Source organism: Podarcis liolepis (assembly GCF_965112155.1).
Source record: "Podarcis liolepis genome assembly, chromosome: 6".
Lineage (NCBI taxonomy): Eukaryota > Metazoa > Chordata > Lepidosauria > Squamata > Lacertidae > Podarcis > Podarcis liolepis.
In genome coordinates, this window is record NC_139559.1 from 78,033,008 (window position 1) to 78,054,118 (window position 21,111).

A 21,111-nucleotide genomic window follows, 5' to 3' on the forward strand; every position below is an offset into this window, starting at 1 on the left:
CACAACCTGAAAAAATGCAACCTGAAGCGTCTGTAACCTGAGGTATGACTATACTACTATTAAAATTATTAATGTTTATATAACACAATTTCTTGAATTTGCTCGTAAAGTGGACAGGGGTGCAGGCAGTGGTGGTGCATACAAGCCCTGCCCTCAATGTCCTCACCTATGTCATGTACCTTCTCATTCCCCAGTCCCTCATGTGTTTCAGACCCTCCAAGTGTCCCTATTTCCTGGATTTACAGAATCCGTCCTTGTTTCTGATTTGATCCCGGAATGTGCCGCTTCTTTCAGGACATCCCTATTTTCATTGGAGACATGTTGGAGGGTACGGAGCTACGCGACTCCTAAGCAAAGGAGATAACTAATTAGACAATCTTTAGAAGACATCTAAAGGCAGCCCTGTAAATGGGATCTTTAATGTTTAATGGTTTTTTATGTTTTAATATATGTTGAAAGCCATGTTGGAAGCTGTCCAAAGTGGCTGGGGCAACCCAGTCAGATGGGTGGGGTATAAACAATTAAATTATTATTAGTAGAGTAGTATTGACATGGAGAAATGTAGGAGAAGGTCTGCATGGGCTTCTAATTGCATTTGCCTAAACATGAGTAGACTCATTGTTAGGGCTCATGATTCACCCTGCTTTGTCAACACGGGAAAGTTGTGGGATGATGGGAATAAGGACATGGGGTTGGGGCCTGAATGTGTCTGTGTTTCTTAAGGTTTAATTAGACATTTCCCCACTAATGGGTGGTGACAATCCCTGTTCTAATAATGGTGGGTGGGTGGGTGGGTGGGTGTAGATAAGCCTCTTCTCCCTTGGCCTTCTCAAGGCTGTAATCCTATACACAATCATCTAGAAGTCCCACTGAATTCTGTGGCAGACACATTACATAGGATCATGCTGTTTCAACCAGAAGCAGGATGCCCGGTGGGACAGAGCCTCTGTGATAGTTTCCCAGCAGGTGGATTGCCGCTGTTTCCTGAGAAGTAGAGGCAGGTTAGCAGGGAGGTCGCAGAGATGCAAAGTCACCAGCAGAGTCAATCCAGCACTCACGTCAGTGTGTTTGCACCATGCCAACCTCCCCACCATCTCACTGCTCTCCATCTATTGGTAAGCAACAAGGACTCATCTAGCTGGGAATTATCGTGGTGGCTCTGCTGCCGTCGCCACCCCAACAACTTGTTTCTGGTATTAACTTCATCAATATGCAGATGGTACCCAGCTCTACCTCTCTTTTAAATCAGAACCAGTGAAGGTCCTATGTGAGTGTCTGGAGGTGGTTGGAGGATGGATGGTGGCTAACAGATTGAGGTTGAATCCTGACAAGACAGAAGTACTGTTCTTGGGGGACAGGGGGTGGGCTGGTGTATAGAACTCCCTGGTCCTGAATGGGGTAACTGTACCCCTGAAGGACCAGGTGTGCAGCCTGGGAGTCATTTTGGATTCACAGCTGTCCATGCAGGCGCAGGTTAATTCTGTGTCCAGGGCAGCTGTCTACCAGCTCCATCTGGTACGCAGGCTGAGACCCTACCTGCCTGCAGACTGTCTTGCCAGAGTGGTGCATGCTCTAGTTATCTCCCGCTTGAACTACTGCAGTGCACTCTCCATGGGGCTACCTTTGAAGGTGACTCGGAAACTGCAATTAATCCAGAATGCGTCAGCTAGACTGGTGACTGGGAGTGGCTGCCGAGACCATTCAACACCAGTCCTGAGAGATCTGCATTGGCTCCCAGTACGCTTCTGTGCACAATTCAAATTGTTAGTGCTGACCTTTAAAGCCCTAAATGGCCTCAGTCCTGTATACCTGAAGGAGCGTCCCCAGCTCCACCGTTCAGCCCAGACACTGAGGTCCAGCTCCGAGGGCCTTCTGGTGGTTCCCTCCCTGCGAGAAATGAGGTTCCAGGGAACCAGACAGAGGGCCTTCTTGGTAGTGGCGCCTGCCTTGTGGAACTCCCTCCCTTCAGCTGTCAAGGAAATAAGCAACTATTTTACTTTTAAAAGACAACTGAAGGCAGCCCTGGGAAGTTTTTAATGTTTGATGCTGTATTGTGTTTTCATATTCGATTGGAGGCCGCCCAGAGTGGCTAGGGAAACCCAGCCAGATGAGTGGGGTATAAAAAATTATTATTATTATTATTATTATTATTATTATTATTATTATTATTATTATTTAGCACTGTTGGTCCTACGGCACCCAGAAAGGCAAAATACACAAACAAACAAGGCGTAAAACTGTGAGTTAGAAGTACCATTTCATAAAACGTGGGTGAGGGGAGGGAACCAGAATAGAGCAATTTAGTCTCACTGGTTTGGAAGGAAGAATTAAGAAGGCATCTTTCTTGCTTTCGATTCAGAAAGACCAAAAAGTGTCTAACTTTAGCTGGCTCAGAGTTTACCTAGCCTTTGCCACGGGGAGCCAAACATTATGATCCATTCAGCCCCGCAAGCCTGGTTTTTCAGAATACTGTGAATTACTCCAGTCATGCATTTTCCTAGCTGTGCAATGCTGCTTGCACAGGGTCAAGGAAGAGCACGTCCCTTTCTGAACTCTTGTTATGTTCAGCTCACTGAAGCCTAAGATTTGATTAGCCCTATAACAGGGCTCATTACTGTCTAGCATTGATTAAAGTGTTATTAGTAGGAGTTAAGAGCATTCAGCACCTGACTGGATCAGGTCCATCACTTACATAAGTATAATTGGTATTATTGCCCATATGACTGCCAGATCATTCCAAAATCTACCTATACAATTGACCCTATTTGACCTGCTGGGGTGGTCAATTGCAGTAAGGTGCTTATGTTCATTAAGTCTTCCATCTACCCTTTTTCAAGTGCTGCATCTCCATGAACGTATGTGCGTAAATCAGCCCATTTGTCCTTTACATTTTATTTGACCTCTCACATTGAAAATTTCAAACTAAATCTTCTCTGGAGGCTCTCATGCATGTTCAGCAGAATAAGGAGGTGGAATCCAAAAGGTGGAGTGTAAAACTTTAGATTGTTTTTGATTGCTGAAAACATGAAAACCCTCTGCAAAAGGGGGGGGGGATGAAAATATCTGGGTCAAAGATTCTAACCATTGCCCTGCACCCACTTTCTGTCCTATCTCACTGACCACATCAGCCAATTTATAGGCAAAAATATTCTCTGGGTTTATCACACCAAGCAACAGCACTCTTCAAAGCTACTTTTAACCCAGGAGGTATCTTATAACTGAATCTGGAGAACTGAGGTTCAGACTAAAGCCAAATCAACACTTTGAAACACCATTGTTTAGGTCCCATTGAAAGCAATGGGGCATACGGCTCAACCTGATGCAATGTCTACACTGAAGTAAATCACACTGTAGTCAGTGAGAATTACTCCCAAATAAGAATGTGCAAGAATGCAGCTTTACGTTGCTTAACTTTGGGCTGGATCAAGTCCCCAAAAAAGAGTAAGCAGAAGGAAGGTACCTATATTCTGCTTAGCTAAATGTCCAGCTTTTCTGCTTATTGACATAAATACAAAATACAGTGGTACCTCGGGTTACAGACGCTTCAGGTTACATACACTTCAGGTTACAGACTCCACTAACCCAGAAATAGTACCTCGGGTTAAGAACTTTGCTTCAGGATGAGAACAAAAATCGTGCAGCGGTGATGCGGCGGCAGCAGGAGGTCCCATTAGCTAAATTGGTTCTTCAGGTTAAGAACAGTTTCAGATTAAGAATGGACCTCCAGAACGAATTAAGTTCTTAACCCGAGGTACCACTGTAACCAGATTGTGTGATGCATGTTTAATGCTCAAGATTATAAATTCTGCTAAACCAGGCATAGGCAAACTTGGCCCTCTAGATGTTTTGGGACTACAGCTCCCATCATCCCTAGCTAACAGGACCAGTGGCCAGGGATGATGGGAGTTGTAGTCCCAAAACATCCGGAGGGCCAAGTTTGCCTATGCCTGTGCTAAACAATCATGACACAATTGTGGTCCATTCCCTAAGCATGCCTTCTCAGCAGCTAAGTCCTATTAATTCTAATAGGGCTTACTTCAAGGAAGGTATTCTTGAGATCATTGTATTAGGATTCATGAATGCCATACAACACTAACTTAAGTGTTAGATGCAGGTTTTTTCCTGGGGGGGGGGAGGAATTGAGTGGGTTTTTTTCTTGTTTTTGTTTTGATTTGTTTTAAACCCTACTGGAATCTTATACATATGCCAATAAAGGTTTGAGAATCAGTCTTAGGATACAATTTTGTATTCATTCACCTGTTACTGAGCCCCACTGAGCTGAACATAAGTTACTCCTGAGAAGACAATGTGTGAGATTGTGCTTTACAGAGATGTCACAAATCCCACCCATTGTCTACAAGAGAACTGAAGCTTCTGACAGGGTGCGTGGAGAACCTGAGGTACACCGTGACACACATTTGCTACGAACCATGCTCTTAGATTCATAGAGATGCCTGGAGACTGTTCTAGTACAATGGAAGCTTAGAGAAGTTGGACAATGCAAGCTGATCATATTTCACTGATTTGCATTTTGCCTGTCCCAGATTCACAAACAATGGGCCTGAAGAAAAATAAAATCATAAAAATCATAAAACAGGCTTCCCTTCACCACCACAACTCAACGGCGGTCCTAGATAAAATGAATCTGTATTTTGGTTATACATAAAATGTTGATTTTGTTGTTGCGGCTGCTGCTTCTCATCACCAAAGGCTCTTCAGTGATAATGTCACAGTTAATACCACAAGGAAAGCTCTTTTGCATATGATGGGAAGTCAAATGAAGGCAGGGAGGGAAAGGGAGACCTAAGGGCAGGTCACATTTCCTCCTTTCACACTTCCACTGTCATGTTTCTCCACAATGAGGCATGCATCAGCTTGAGAGTAAAATACAAAAACACGCACCTCACACATTTCCCCATGGAGGAAATAAATGAATTCAAGCCTTAATGAATTGCTGCAGAAGCCCGAAAGAAAGAAGAACAAATTGGCCATGATTTCTTTCTCATTGTTTCCTGTAACGTGAGAAAGATCCTGGAGAAACAGACTCGTAACACGAGCTGCGTCTCTATTTTTAAGGTTCAAAGTTGCATTACATTCACCACATGCATACATTCGCGAGCATACATCATAGTCGTCCAGAAAACCACAGCAACGGGGGTGGGGGGGAGGGAGAACAAATAGAGTTGCATCTGGAAGAAATATTTAATGGAAACATCTCAAGTGCGATTTTTTTTTTCATCCCCAGTGGCAATACTGTCAGAACAGTAGTTCCCCTGGTATTTTTGGCACTCCCTATTCCACTCCCAGCCAAACCCTAGATGTCATAGTGTGGAAAATCAAATAAAGTGTTTGAGACACAGTGGACAAGTTTCCAGTGAAATCTGGTTCAGGAGAACGTGTTAAGAACGGGGTGGGTTCAAGCTCATTGCAAAATACTTTCCCTTCTGCTCCTAGTAAGGTTTGATTTTGGCCGTTGCTGTAACTACTACTTCTTTGAATTCTGAAATATACTCGAATGTGAATTTCATGCTCTTTATTCAGCTCATAGTAGCAATGAATGAAACTTTCCCCAAAACATCTAGCTATATATACACATTATTTACACAATGGGCCCTGCGTGATTGGCTAATTCCAGGCTGCTCCTGCAGGCCAATCAGGTTGCTGATTCACTTCATCCAGGAGCCTGATTGGTTGCTCCTGCAGGCCAATCAGGTCACTGATTCACTTCCACATGGAGCTGCATTGGGTGGCTCCTGCAGACCAGTCAGATTGTTGCATTCTGGATCCTATTGTTCTAGGATTCAGCTCAGTACATAACAAATTCACTTGCCATTCTAATAGGTAGCTTTGACCTGGGTTACAGCAGTGCTCTGGGGTGGCATTATATGAGCTGGGGCAAGAAGCTACAGTGGGACCTCTGGATGCGAACAAGATCCATTCTGGAGCCCCATTCACATCCTGAGTAGAACATAACACGCAACTGCGTATCTGTGCGTGCGCGGGTCGCGTTTTGCCGCTTCCGCGCATGCACGTGATGTCATTTTGAGCGTCTACGCATGCGCGAGCGGCAAAACCCGGACGTAACGCACTCCATTACTTCCGGGTCGCCGCGGAGCGTAACATGAAAACGCTCAACCTGAAGCATATTTAACCCGAGGTATGACTGTATTCCTGGGCACACAGAAAGCACATGCTACAGTGAGAGCTATGGAGAATGTATTTCACTGGAGATATTAAGATGGACCCATAAAGCGATGTGGCATTAATGCAAGGCCACTACAGCTGAGAATTGCTGAACTCCCAAAGTATCACTCAATCCACTTAACCCAACGTATACCTCCATCTACCTTGATGAGATGTACATCCTCCCCTATATGTTCATTCCCTCTTTAATTTTTCATTACATCCAGGATTTCCTTCGTTGTGTCAGTCACCTGTAAACGGAATGGCCATATGAGGGGGAATGTGTTGCTGCTGCTCACCTTAATTAATCAGATGGCCAACAGCTCAGGAAGGAAGGGATTGTGAAGTATTTTTTTAAAAACCCTCAAAAGCTTAAACAGCCAACTGGAACTTAGAGAGACAACTCTATTCAGCCACAACAAAGCTGGCCAAGTTCACAACTTTCCATAGCCACTTTTGAGCTGTAAATGGGTGAGCAGAAGAATAAGTTGCTTCTCAGGGACTTATAGCATTTAGAGTGAGCTTGAGGCTAAAATGTGCAAAGACCCACCTCATGCCCAGTTGTGTGCCATCTTTGAAATGCCCTGAACAGATGTGGCACCTAAATTCTCCTATTTGTTAGACCAGCACACCAATGGCTCACTATTCCAATAAGTATTTACCTCATACCAAAATCACTGCATTCTTTCTAAGGTAAAGGCAAAGGGTAGGCTGTATGAATTGTGCATTGATTTGTAATGATTTGTTGGGTCTCTGGACCGTAATAAAGATTGATTGAGGTAAAGGTAAAGGGACCCCTGACCATTAGGTCCAATCGTGACTGACTCTGGGGTTGCGGCGCTCATCTCGCTTTATTGGCTGAGGGAGCCGGCATACAGCTTCCGGGTCATGTGGCCAGCATGACTAAGCCGCTTCTGGTGAACCAGAGCAGTGCACGGAAACGCCGTTTACCTTCCCGCCGGAACGGTACCTATGTATCTACTTGCACTTTGATGTGCTTTCAAACTGCTAGGTTGGCAGGAGCTGGGACCGAGCAACGGGAGCTCACCGCATTGTGGGGATTTGAACCGCTGACCTTCCGATCGGCAAGTCCTAGGCTCTGTGGTTTAACCCACAGCACCACCTGCATCCCTACATGTGTGTCCCTACATTCTTTCTACATGTTTGTAAATTCCTACAGCTATTCTTAATCCTATGAAAATGCTGCTGTTCTCAGTGCTAAATAGTTGCATCCAAAATAAAGCATTTACAGGCAGTTATATTGTTTCTCTAATGAGTCACTGGCAATTTTGCTTCCTCCTTCTCTGTTCAGCAGTGGTACTATTCAGTTCTACTATACTAATGTCAGGGAATTGCCATCAGTGCCGGAAGGAGAGAGCAAAATCCAGAGGGATTCCAGAGAGCGTCCAGGGATCGGGAGAAGCAGCCCATCTTCTGGGGAAGAGAATCAGTGTAGCACCAGTGGAGAAGGGGGGCAGGTGGGGGAAGCAGCGAGGCGATCTCATGACTCCTTGCCTGGGACCAGCGGGGAGAATAGGGGTCCTCCATTGCCCATGCCCTCCTTGCGCAGAAGGCTTTCGCGCAGAGAGAGTAGGAGGAGACTAGGCGTCAAAGAGCTTCTTTGCTGGAAGAAGTTTAAGAAACGCCCACTGACGGATTCTGCCAGCGACTGAGTCAGCCACAGGTGAGTGGCTGTCCGGACAGAAAAGGTTCACTTTGGCAACCCAGCCAGGTGTGTGCACGCAGCCGGGGAGATAGACCCCTGCTTACGCACGAGCAACCCCTAGAACCATTACAACTAAGCTCCAAATTTTGCTGGAATGCTTCACTCCGTACCGCACGTATCATTTCCCCCCATACTTTTTAGAACACAGATTCCACTGAAAGTTGGGTAGAAAAATACACCTCAAGTGTTTGAAACCACAACATATGTATAATACATTATATAGTAGGGTACTGAAGCCACACAGATTATATACTAGGGTACTGAAGCCCTTCTGAGATAGATATTCTTAATGCCTATTTCCTTCAGCCAATGTATGGAACAATATTTCTTTTTTATTCAAACACAAGAAATCCATTAGTACCTGGAATGTGTTTGGGGAAGATGAATTCCAGTTCTAAGGAATTATGCTTAAATCTCCCTCTGCTAGTCATCAAACCCAATGATTATATTTTCAGAGTCAACATAATACTGTAAAATGAAACAGCAGAAGCAAATCAAGCCTGCAGTCTTCATCCTGTCCTCCATTCTCAAATAATTATGTGTTTTGAAAATTGAATCTCACTAATATTAGCATGCTGTTATCACTGAGGTTGTGAGTTCATGTGTGTATTGTATGTGCTTGATAACTACATCTTCCAAATCCAGTTCAGATGTTATAACTGAACATAGAGCATAACAAGAGCTGAAAGTAGAGTCATGCCACCAAGTACAGGTGACTCCCCATTTACACAGAGTCTGCCTAAGTGAAATGCATGTAAGTGAGGAGCTTGCTACAGTAAATACAGCTTCTCACCCAACAGCTGTTGACCGGGGTAGTGTGGCAGCAGTGAGAGCTCCCACATGCCATTTTGAAGCACTTGGAGTCTTTTTCCTGGACTTTTGGCTCACTGATGTCCTTTTTGGACTCTGAGAGGGCCCCCTCATGAGCCACAAGGACCTTCCAGCTCTCACCTGCCATTTCAGGTAAGCAATCATTTGTTTCTTTCTTTGTTTACCAGCACCATGTGTATATGCATTCACGCACAAGACAACCATGTGCAAGTAAGGGAATGCCTGTAGTCACACCCTAGATATCTCATGCAGCAGCTAGCCCTAACCTTTGCCATCCACACATAAAGTGAACATCAACAGGGAAGAAGCCTTTGCGTGTTGAAATGTACGTCCTATATGTGGGTGCCAGGAAGCACATATTCATAGCACGACCCCACTCCCTGCTCCTGAGTTTGTCAAAATGGGAGCTATATTGCCTGAATAAGGTTGAAGTGATGGTGTGCATGTGTGATATGGGCACCACAGTTCAAATATCACAGGCAAAGGGGTGAGGAACCTGTGGCCCTCCAGATGTTGTTGGACTACAACTCTCATAAGCCCCAGGCACAATGGTCAATGGTCAGGGATTATGGGAAATGGCAGTCCAACAACATCTGAAGGACCACAAGTTCTCCATCCTTGTATCACATCAAGCTCAATCATTTTGATTGATACAGCTCTCAAATTTCACTGTGATCACCAAGTGATGTTGGTTTTCGACAGCTCTACCACTGCAACCAATCACAGAGAGCCAAATTCATTGTCGGATAATGACTTGGATCCCAAACACTTGTGAGCCTTTCCAGGGCCCTCCTGTAAGAACTATATAAGGAAGAATGTGGAAAGCTGCCGAGATAAATTTCACGATATCCTTCCAGTTTCCCTCAAAACTCCTTAGATGTTCCACCTGAGGCAGAACCTCCCAATTCACTTCAAATTTCACTTTGGGAGAGGGGACCCTACAACTGAACACCACTGAGGTTTGCTTGCTATCCTTTTGTGGCTGTGTTTTATCACCAAAGGATAGTGCTCAAATTTGCCTTGAATTTTTGAGGGCAACTTAGAATGTGTGGCATTCATAAGGATGAAGTAACTGTATACTTTCCAGGAATTAATGTGGCTCCAAACCAAAGGAGGACACATTGTTGTTGTTGATGATGATGATGATGCACGACTTGTCTCCAGGCACTGCGGTCATCTGCAAGGCATTCCCACACAGCAGGGTTGATTTTGCCAGCTCTCATGTTTGCAGACATCTTTGTAACACAGTGCTGGTTTGCCAATGGGCCTGGTGCCTGAAGCCAGCTCCCCGTACATCACGTCCTTGGGGATCTTGCCATCTTCCATTATTATTATTATTATTATTATTATTATTATTAGCCTTGCTCATGACCTCTGTGTGAAGCAAAAAGACTTAACTATGCACCACCACATCTATTCTTACAGCCTTTCTTTTCAGCTTGGAATATTTTCACTGGCAGATGATAGGCTTGTAAAAATCAGATGCCTGAAAACATAAATGTCCTCCAGCAGTCTGTTAAAATAATATTTCTAGGCAATACCTCCTATATAGAGTTCAGTCACCCATATACATTTCTCTAAACAGATGTGTTTCAGTCTTCTGTATAATCCTTCTTCCTGGCTTTTAAATAGTGGAAAAATATACTTTCTTTTGCCAAATCCTCTCTAGTTACTGGAAAGATTTATGAAATAAATAAACTTCAGAAGGCCAGAGTCATAAACAAGAGTTCTTTCAGGGCCACCTTCGCCTCAACTGCAAGGAAGGCTGCAATCCTGCACTTATTTACAGACATGGACACTTCTATCTTATACATATTTTCCTAGAAGTCAAGAGCCAGCACACATGTTATAGGCATCATGTGAAAACTGCTGGAAATGGCTTCCTTGTGATGATTTAGCCATGCTGCGGCCATAACATGTAACGGGAGCTATCAAGTGACTCTGGTGCCTGGCCCAGAAAATTTCTATATCAATGTGAGGCCTCTTAGTAGGTGACTGACACCAACATAAAAACACTGCATGCCAGGCACCTAAATGACACGATGGCCCGTGCTATATTTTGTTGGCATGTTGGAGACACAGGCTGTTTCCAGCAAGCTCCCTGAGATGTTTGCAATGAGTGTTCTCAGTCTCTATGTGCCACGGATTAAGGCAAAATAAGCTTCCAAGTAATTCAGCTTTGGATCACAGTCATCCAGCCAGGGTGATTTATCTAGAAAAAGAGGTGCCAGAACGCACCATGAATGCCTCCCTTGTTCCCTTATAATGGCAATGGCACCCATCTGAGAGGTGCCAAAACTGAGTTCCCGTGACTTCTGGCTGAAAAAAGGCCCTGCTTACAGCCCAATCTTAAGTTTACTTAGACGTAACACCAGCTTTGAACATTCAAAACAAACAGAGGGAAAGGAAGCGCAAGAGGCGGCGCATGCCTATTCCACACGCAAAATGCACCTCCACAGAGGAATATTCTTGTGCCATTTCTACCTCTGCATTGCATGCAGCACCCTGTAGAGGAAAATACGAAGGCTGAAAGCTGGCTATTCAAATAAGCCACAGAGGTGCTGTGCATCCCTCTCCCCCTGTGTGTTCTGAATGTTGAAAGCCAGCTACCAGACAGCCCATACCAACTGCCAAAGAATCTCAGGGAGAGGAGTCATTTTAACCCAAATAAAATCCAGTCTACTGTGTCATATTGCCAAGAGGCAGGGAGAATTATGCCACACATCATGCACCTGTGAGGTATAAAATGGGTGATAAAATGGCTGTCTCCATTTATTGAATTGGACGGGTGTAAAATGCTCTCTATATGGAACCTTAAAGTGATTCTCTCTATGGCTGGTTGAGATTGAAAGACATTTCACTTAGAAAGATCAGTCTTCTTTTTTTCTGAGGTATTTCCTTCCACAAGCTTCCCTCTGTCCTTTATTTTTTGTGTGTGTTCCACATCTCCATTTACGTAGTTTATTAATGAGTAGCAAATGTTTGAGAGAAGCCCCTTTACTGACTGGTAGCCAACCCTATGCAATCTAATCAAACTGAGCTGCATTGTGTTCAGTGGGACTAAGTTCAATGCCAGTCCCAGGTAAGTCCCAATGATTAATATATTTTTGAAGGAAGTTAGGGTGGCGCTGTGGTCTAAACCACTCAGTCTCTTGGGCTTGCTGATCAGAAGGTCGGCAGTTTGAATCCCTGCAACGGTGTGAGCTCCCGTTGCTCGATCTCAGCTCCTGCCAACCTAGCAATTTGAAAGCACGTCAAGTGCAAGTAGATAAAGAGGTACTGCTCCAGAGGGAAGGTAAACAGTCTTTCTGTGTGCTGCTCTGGTTTCGGTGTTCCGTTGCACCAGAAGTGGCTTAGTCATGCTGGCCACATGACCCGGAAAAATTATCTGCGGACAAACACCGGCTCCCTCGGCCTGTAAAGCGAGATGAGCGCCGCAACCCCATAGTTGTTTGCGACTGGACTTAACTGTCAGGGGCCTTTACCTTTACCTTTAGGCTCCTATTAACCTCATGATGGGCTATCAACCACCCTCAAAAAAGAGTGAAATAACTGATATATTATATATTAATAATTTCCTCCTATCTCACTCTAATAAGAACAAGCAGGAAACAAAGACCCCAAAATGACAGGAAGATCAAATCAAAAGGAATAAATGAAAAAAAGAGGTGTAGAATTTTCCAAAATAAAAAAGGAAGGTAAAGTCTTTAGGACTCATGCAAAAGAAAAGTCTTTTTCTAACTGCTCTCTTAAAACTCCTTTAATGATATTCCTGCTCCATAGAGACAGAACTTGCAAAACAGAGCTATGGTCCATGAGACCAGAGCTATTAATTTACTTCAACATCTCTTTTTGGATTGGTCAGTCCAGGTAGTATCAGTTTCTCTCATTACAATCTTGACTTATCAATCACATCAGAGTTCTCCCTTCTCCCTACCTTGGTATTTTCCTTATACAGTGAGCTTAGAGATATTAGTTTTGTTTTTAGCATATACTTGCCTGCAGTGAATTTTTTTTTATGTCTTAATCACCAAGGTGCCACAAAGCTTTGGGGATCTTAACTTTGCCTTGGGCACCATATACAGATTCCACTTCACCTCAGACAAGTCTAGAATCTCTCAGAAGCACCCAGATTCACCCAAATCCACTGTGCACCCCTAATGAATATCCAATCTTAGTTGTGGGAATTCTCCAATTAGTAGGAGTGCAAATTCCAGTTACCTTAACAAATTGTTTTTTTTAAAAAAAGATCCTTATGCCTAGGCAACTGTGAAAGAAGACACTATCAGTTTCTCACAGCAACAGAAACGTTTGAGATTGGTTCAGTAGGAAACAAAGACATGAGCTATTGAGAAAGATATTTTTGGCCAAAACGTGTTGGGCACATTGTATAAATAAAGAACTCATCCCTTTTGGGGCATCTGTGAGATTAATTTCTCTTTTTTTTGCACATCAGCCATGAAAGAAAGCCAAGTATTCTTTTCAAAGTAAGCTGGCCTTCTAAATGTGATTTCCATAAGCCTTATACTGATATAGTCCTAGACAGCTGAGATGAATGCCTGCAGTTTTCTTCTTTTGCAAGTACTGTATTCACAGACAAAATCTGCTGTCTGAACACTTACCTCAAAAACTTCCTCATCAAGAATCCTTGTTCCAAAGACTGTGATGCCATTGGTGTCAACAATTGCTCGGTCACTCCTGCCAAGTGGTTTCGTGGTTTTCTTCTTACAGTCCACAATCAGAGTGACGGATTTCTTCTCCACACTAATGGCTACCCGATGCCACCTAGCACAAGAACATAACTGATTTTGGTAAAATAGGAATGATTTTTTCTCCCAAAGAATGTTTGCAAATACAGTGGAACCTCGGTTGTCGAACATAATCCATTCTGGAAGACCACTTGACTTCCAAAACGTTCAACAAGCGAGGCACAATCGCCATTTGCCAATTGCAATGAAGAAAATGGAGAAACATGCTTTGGAAGCTATTTGACTTCTGAGGCACATTCGAAAATGGAAGCGTTCACTTCCGGGTTGTTGGCGTTCAGAAGCTGAAATGTTCGATTTCTGAAGCATTTGACAACCAAGGTTCCACTGTTCCAATAGTTAAGGGGGGGTGACCTATTATATTTATTCAAAATATTTATTTTCCATCCTACTCAGCAGGTGAGGCCTGCTGAACTTCACTGTCAACCACCCTACATTCACTGAATGTCTGCATTCAATGGTAAATGACCCCTGACAGTTAAGTCCAGAAGCAAACGACTCTGGGGTTGCGGCGCTCATCTTGCTTTATAGGCTGAGGGAGCCAGCGTTTGTGTGCAGACACTTTTTCTGGGTCATGTGGCCAGCATGACTAAACCGCTTCTGGTGAAACCAGAGCAGTGTGCGGAAACGCCATTTACCTTCCTGCCAGAGCGGTACCTATTTATCTACTTGCACTTTGATGGGCTTTCGAACTGCTAGGTTGGCAGGAGCTAGGACTGAGCAACAGGAGCTCACTCTGTTGCAGGGATTCGAACCACTGACCTTCTGAGTGACAAGCCCAAGCGGCTCAGTGCTTTAGACCACAGTGCCACCCATGTCCCTGCATTCAATGGTGCCACCCACCAAACACTCTACTGTAACTGTGCATTGTATGGGAAGATCAGCAGTGGTTGGAAATCTGGCCTTGAAGGAAATTTGTTTGCTATTACTGAACTTGTTGTTGAGGAATTCCTGATAAGCTTCCAATTTTCTATAGAACACAATTTGGGGAGGGAGTGGTGGAATCCTGGTCTGGATCATCTGGCTGCAGGTATTAATTCTGTCCACCACCTTGGATGCCATATCCACCTTCATTTTTCACTTACTTTCCATCAGCAATGTTGACCGTTCTGAAGAGGGGATAATCTTCCGGCGCAGGCTTCCCATTTTGATCCTCATACAGGAAGACAGGCGATCTGCCCACCTCAACACCAACTTGCTGGATGCCTTGTTCATTGTAGACAGAAAAAAGAAAGGACTGGATCCCTTTTTTAGGTTTCACTGTAAATAGTATCGAAAAGTCTTCAGGGAAGTTTCCACCTGTCGAGAGAAAAATGCAGAGTCACTAATCTTGTGGAGAAGAAACGTCCTACACCTTAGGACTGCTTGGTCACATCCCATGCCCAGGCAATGCTCTGGCTCTACTCTGTGACCTCCTCAAGTGCTTTTGCCTTCTGGGATGTGTCCTTCATAAGTGATTACGCCTCTCACTTGCTTGCCTGGATTGAGAGTTACGCGTCTGAATTTTGTATAGTTGGAATATAGTCAATTTACAGAGGTAGGAGTCAATGCAGTTGCCCCATTAACTTTTTGCCTCTGGCCCTAACCTCTGCTGCCATGCGGCCCCCAGAAGATTATGTACAAGGGAATGATAACCTTGGACTGAAAAAGGCTCCCAGCTCCTGACCAAAGTGAATCAAACTTTCTATTACTTCTCTTGAAAACAAGTGCTACAAATTACGGAATGCTTCTTTCTCTTAAAGCATTGTACATTCTTTCCTATTCATTCCACTCTACAAGCACTTAATTGTACGGCCACTTCTGAACCTCGATCACGATTTCTTTAAGTGCTGCAAAGGGAGAATAATGAAATCCCAAGTCCCATTAAAACCAATTGGGCTGAGAAACTCATTTAGATGAAGACTCACATGATGAGATTTTACATCACCGCCTTTATTGCTTGTTCCTTCTTATTCTGCGATATGATACATGTAACCTGCAACTCCTTTTGTTCTCTATTCAGTTGCAGTTGTTACTGGTTGTTATCTGACAATGAAAATTAACTTTAAAAAGCGATGGGGCTCCAATACCATTCTTGATCTTATTCACATGAAGTCCCCTCAAGTTCAGTAGAACTCACCTTTAATCAAGTAGGCTGCAATGAAACTGTGTCACGACAAAATAAATGGAACTTACTTGTGAGTAAGCATGATTAGGACTCGAGTGTTGGTCTCACTGATTTTAGTGTGGCTTGGGGCAAGCCTAATATTGGCCACAATCATCCATCTTCTGATAACCTAGATCGCTGTAATGCACTCTACATGGGACTACTCTTGAAGACAGTCAAGAAGCTGCCATAATTTTGCATGGTGCAAATTTGCAGAAGCTGCACTTACTATCTATATGCTACCAAACCCAATTCAAGATGTTGGTGTTAAATTATACAACCCTAAATATATATGGACCCATATAGTTGAAGGAGCATTCAGAGGTCATATTCCTTGTCTTTGCATGTGTGATAGGTGCATGTGTGCCCATATGATGTGTGTGTGTGTGTGTGTGTGTGTTGGTAGGAGAGTGAAAGTGGTGTGTGTGCGCTTATGGAAGGTTGTGAGATCAAGTTTCTGTGTATTCCTGGTGTACACCTTTGGTTATTTAGATGTTCATGAACTCCACCTCCCACCAGCTCCAGGCAAGTATGGCCAATATCAAGGAATAATGAGAACTGTAGTTCAGCAACATCTGGAGGGCCAGATGTTCCCCATACCTGGGTTATACATATGAGCATAAAGTCCTGCATTTATTTATTGCTAAGCAGCAAACTGGCTCGACTGCTTAACATCAAAAAAACATATTAAGTGGCTTACGGTAAAAGATAGAAAAACATAGCACGGTGTAAAAGCAAATTATCTTGCTGATTTCCTTTCTGCCCAATATTCCAGCCTACCATGATAATTTTGAATGATAATTCCATCTTCCATAGCATTAAGCTAAGTGTCATTTGCAAATTTGATAAGCACCCCCTCTACACCATGCGAGTCAGGGGACCTGTGGATGAATGAAATAGCGGTGGAGAGAGCTATTCCTGTTTTAGAAACTCGAAGTCCTTAGGGCATCTCGGAAAAGAAGGAGTAGAGCGAGTTCATTTTTAAAGCCCAAATTAGAACCGCTTAGCATCCCGGTGGGATGGGCTCCAACCTAATTTGCATTTGAGCGATATAAAACTGCTGGGGCTGAATCATAAAGTGGCTTTGTGGAGCTTAAACAACATTAGATGCTCTACAGGTTTCCAATTGCTTAAGCTCCTTAAAACCGCTGTAAGTGAGAGAGGGTTTAAACAGATTATGCTCACGGAAGGTTTTGAAATATTCCAAGCCATTTGAATCTGTCTCTAACCTTGGATACAATTCTGGAAATTTGACTTGTAAAACCTTTCAGAAAGAAAGGCAAATTTAAGGGCAGAAGCTACAGGAGGTGGGAATAGCTTGCTTGATGAACTGAGGCCATCGTTTCAAAAACCTATGGATTTCTTTCTAACCCTATTTGCGTTTCATCTGTTTATTCATGAGGCATAATTGTAATTATTTATTAATGCATACATTTTCTCCATTTTGATCTGTTTTGTTTATTTCAACAACAAAAAACCCCCAGCAGCCTAACTTTATTACCATAACATGGCCATTTGTGAGCTACCCCAATATGGAAGCACTTCAATCACAGAAGTTATATGAAAGTTCCTGTTAGTTGGAAGGAATTTATTTGAGGACTCCTCAAGGCTTAAAAGGGCTGCCAGCCTCTGACTTATTCAAAATGAGAATGAAAGCCAGGTATTGTGTGCAGGGCTTGCAGGAAAGTGGTTCTTATCAATTGTAAGCTGTAGGATTTTATAATTTGTATGGGGGTCCAGAACCATTTCCATTACATGTGGTGTATCAGCACCTTCTCCTCCTTTCCCTAAATATTTGTTGTTGTTTTTCTTTTTCTATGGGTTTTGCCCCTCCTCATTTCACTCGCCCACCCCACTTTTCCCCATCCAGTTCTCCAAACCACCCGCTCTTCCCCTTACAGCTCACCCCACAAAACCCATTACAGCTTGTCCAACCCCCACCTTTTTACACCAACATTTCCCCCCAACCTTGGGTTCCCAGATATTGTTGGACTACAACTCCCATCTCCCCCAGACAGCTTAGGCAGCAGCCATGAATGACAGGAGTTGTAGTCCAATGACATCTCGGGCCCCAAGTCTGAAGAACACAGCTTTAGACCAGTGTTTCCCAACCACTGTTCCGTGGCACACTAGTGTGCCGCGAGATGTTGCCTGGTGTGCCGCGGGAAAAATTAAAAAAATCGAAAGATTTTTTTTTTAAGTCAAATTTTCGATTGGGGCACCGTCACTAGATGACCCCTGGGGTTCCCTCCCTCCCTCCCGCTCTGCGCCTCCCTCCTCCTCCTCCTCCTCCGGGGAGGCCCTTCCTGGCTCTCGGCCAAGGCTTGGCGGCTGCCACTCACTCACTCGCTCGCCCACCCGTCCCTCCATCCCTGCACCCGGCCTCTCCCCCTCCGTCCCTGGCGCGGGGGCTGCCGGGATCCGTAGTCCCCTCGCCCTTGGGCTCCGTGCTCGCGTGGGGTGCACAAACTATGTTTCCCAGCGTGGCCTGGCGGGCCGGGCGTTTTGTTTGAAGCGCTCTTCTCCCGGCCATGGAATGAGCGCAGCGGTGGCGGCCGGGCGGGCAGGGGCTCTTCCGCGCAGACCCCGCGTAGCCTGCCTGCGCCCCCGCGGAGATCGGGCGGCAGGATGGAGCCCGGGGATCCCCGCGGAGGCGGAGTGGCGGAGGCGGAGGCTGCCCCCCAGGTAGGGCTGCATCGGGGTTTTTTAATTTTTGCAATGCTGCATCCGCGCTGGAGGGGACGCATCGGACCACGGGGAGACCCCTTGGCGGGCGTGCAAGGCAATGCATGCGTGCAGGCGTTGCATGGAGTGCAGTGCAATGCAATGGCAACACGGCGCCCTGCATGCATGCATGCAACTTCCACCGGCGCTCCGGACTTGGCAGGTGAGGGGGGTCCCCAGTGGGCGGCAGAGAGAGCCGGGAGGGCGAAGGGGAGCCGGGGGGGAGCAGCGCTGCTCCCCGAGCCGAGCCCGGGGGGAAACTTTGGCGTCGTTGCGCCGGGTGTTGGAAGCGGAGGCTGGCGGGGGCCCCTCACCTGCAAAACCTGGTCGCCTCTCATATATTTCGTGCATTGCATTCATCGCCCGCTTTCTCCTCCAAGGAGCTCCCGGGGACGCGCGTGGTTCTCCCCGTGTTATCCTCGCAACAACAGCCCTGCGAGGTGGGTCAGGCAAGTGGCCCAAGGGAGCACCCAGGGATTGTCCTGGCCAGGTGGGGTGATTTGAACCCTGCTCTCTGCCCGGTCTTCGTCCTCATTTAGCCCCCACATGTGCATGACTGTGCATGACTGAGGTTTTCCCCCCTCGTCTTGGCTATGGTGTGAGTCTGTGCTGTTAATTAATGGGGTTCTGCCTTCAGAGAAGATGAGCCAGCCCTCAAGGAGGTGATTATGTAATTTGCTAGCAATTCATGTCCCTCCCGGCGTGACGCTACGCGCTGACGTCACGGGGCTGTAATGGTGGTGTGCCTCGAGATTTTTTTCATGCAACAAATGTGCCTTTGCCCAAAAAAGGTTGGGAAACACTGCTTTAGACCAACCGCACATTAAGTGATAACAAAGAAACAAATGTGCATTGTATTGGAAGCACTTTCTGTTGACACATACAACAATAGAGCACCCTACATGTGAAAGCTATTTTGTTCACAGCTGAAAATGGATATGCTCAGCGTCCTACCTTTTGGCACAAGTGACTGCAAAAAGGAAGAAAAAGCTCAGACCTGCACGAATGAGGGCCAGATGGACGGAGAGCTTCAGACTTGAAAGGAACTGAACACCTGCCTTGTCTGAACTGTTAATCTAATCTAAAGGATATGCTGAGAATGTTTAAGGCAGGTGGCACTAATTCATCTAGTCTGGGCATGTGCTTTCAGGCTGCTAGAACAAACTGCAGATAGAAAACCCTGTGGGAAGGTCATGGACAGAGGTTTTGAAGTGTTCTCCCAAATTGGGCAGTGGATAGCATTATCTTTACTAGATTGAGCTTTTTAAAAAACCAGCAACTCCCAACTGCTTACTGTGGAAAAATAAGGCTTTATGTATTCCTCCAAGCTCAAGTGAGTATCTGTAAATATTAGCATCCTTTGGCCACCAAAATATTAAATGCAATGTTTGTCATTCAAAAGCTGAATGCCTTAATCTCAGCCTTAAATTCACTGATTTCAACTTTGATATGTCCTGCCAACCTAGCAGTTCAAAAGCATGTCAAAGTGCAAGTAGATAAATAGGTACCGCTCCAGCGGGAAGGTAAACGGTGTTTCCGTGTGCTGCTCTGGTTCACCAGAAGCGGCTTAGTTATGCTGGCCACGTGACCCAGAAGCTGTCTGCAGACAAACGCCAGCTCCCTCAGACTATAGAGCGAGATGAGCGCGCAACCTCAGAGTCGGTCACGAATGGACCTAATGGTCAGGGGTCCCTTTAGCTTTTCTTTAACCCTGCATATCATCCATTATCTTTACTATGCAGTGGTACCTCGGGTTACAGACACTTCAAGTTACAGACGCTTCAGGTTACAGACTCTGCTAACCCAGAAATAGTACCTCGGGTTAAGAACTTCAGGATGAGAACAGAAATTGCGTGACAGCGGCGCAGCAGCAGTGCGAGGCCCCATTAGCTAAAGTGGTACCTCAGGTTAAGAACAGTTTCAGGTTAAGAACGGACCTCCAGAACAAATTAAGTTCTTAACCTGAGGTACCACTGTACAGACTTAAAGAAAAAAAAAACCAAACACACAATCCTCTCAGTGTCTTCCTGTAAAAAAGCAACTTTGGTCCTCAAATGGTCTTCAGAATAACAACTTGATACAGCTCTTCAAGCTGAAACAAGTAACTGCAAATATTAGCATTCTTTTGCCAGCCACATATTAAATGTGACAGTTTTCATTTGAGAGTTTGAAGGCATCGCTTGAGCATCATATCTCAAACTTTGAAATGTGAATGGAATTTCATTTTGTGTATCCAGTACACCCAGGCTGGATTGAGAGGGGATGCAGGGGAGCGTATGCCCCAGGCAGCAGGTTAAGGGGTGGGGGCGGGCCGAATGGAATCCTATATGGCAGAGAGGAGGCATGTTGAGCGTGCCCAGGACTGACTCCTCTTTCACGTTCCTTTGAAGGCTAGAATGCTCCATCCATTCTCAGCCAGCCTACTCACTTTCCTGCATGCAATACCTTCCTGCCTATGGCTGCAAGACAAGTGCTAACATACTAGGCTGCTGTGATTACCACTGTATACAAAATCCGCATCAGTATTAAATACAATTGCATCTCACCTGCCAAACATTACTGGATGTGCTGTCAAATATGAAATGCTAAAATCAGGTACCATGGTACCAGAACTGCAGATATAAAATGTTCTAAGATATTCAGGAAATATTTTATTTTTAAAAACTCATTTTTATTTCAATTTTACTGCACAAACACCCACACGCCCAGATGAAAATGAAAATTATAAATGAACA

At 44.9% G+C, this 21,111-nt stretch overlaps 1 protein-coding gene across 4 annotated transcripts in view; it reads right to left on the minus strand.

Moving 5' to 3' along the window:
• The window catches only part of COL11A1 (collagen type XI alpha 1 chain), a 254,225-nt gene that overhangs the window by 194,362 nt on the left and 38,752 nt on the right, over positions 1-21,111 (minus strand). For all 4 annotated transcript variants that reach the window (XM_083510880.1, XM_083510881.1, XM_083510879.1 and 1 more), the window contains exons 3-4: positions 14,592-14,805; positions 13,363-13,525 (exon numbers count right to left, since the gene is read on the minus strand). In XM_083510880.1, the coding sequence (XP_083367006.1) occupies positions 13,363-13,525; positions 14,592-14,805 (377 nt within the window). The remainder of the gene's footprint in view (positions 1-13,362; positions 13,526-14,591; positions 14,806-21,111) is intronic.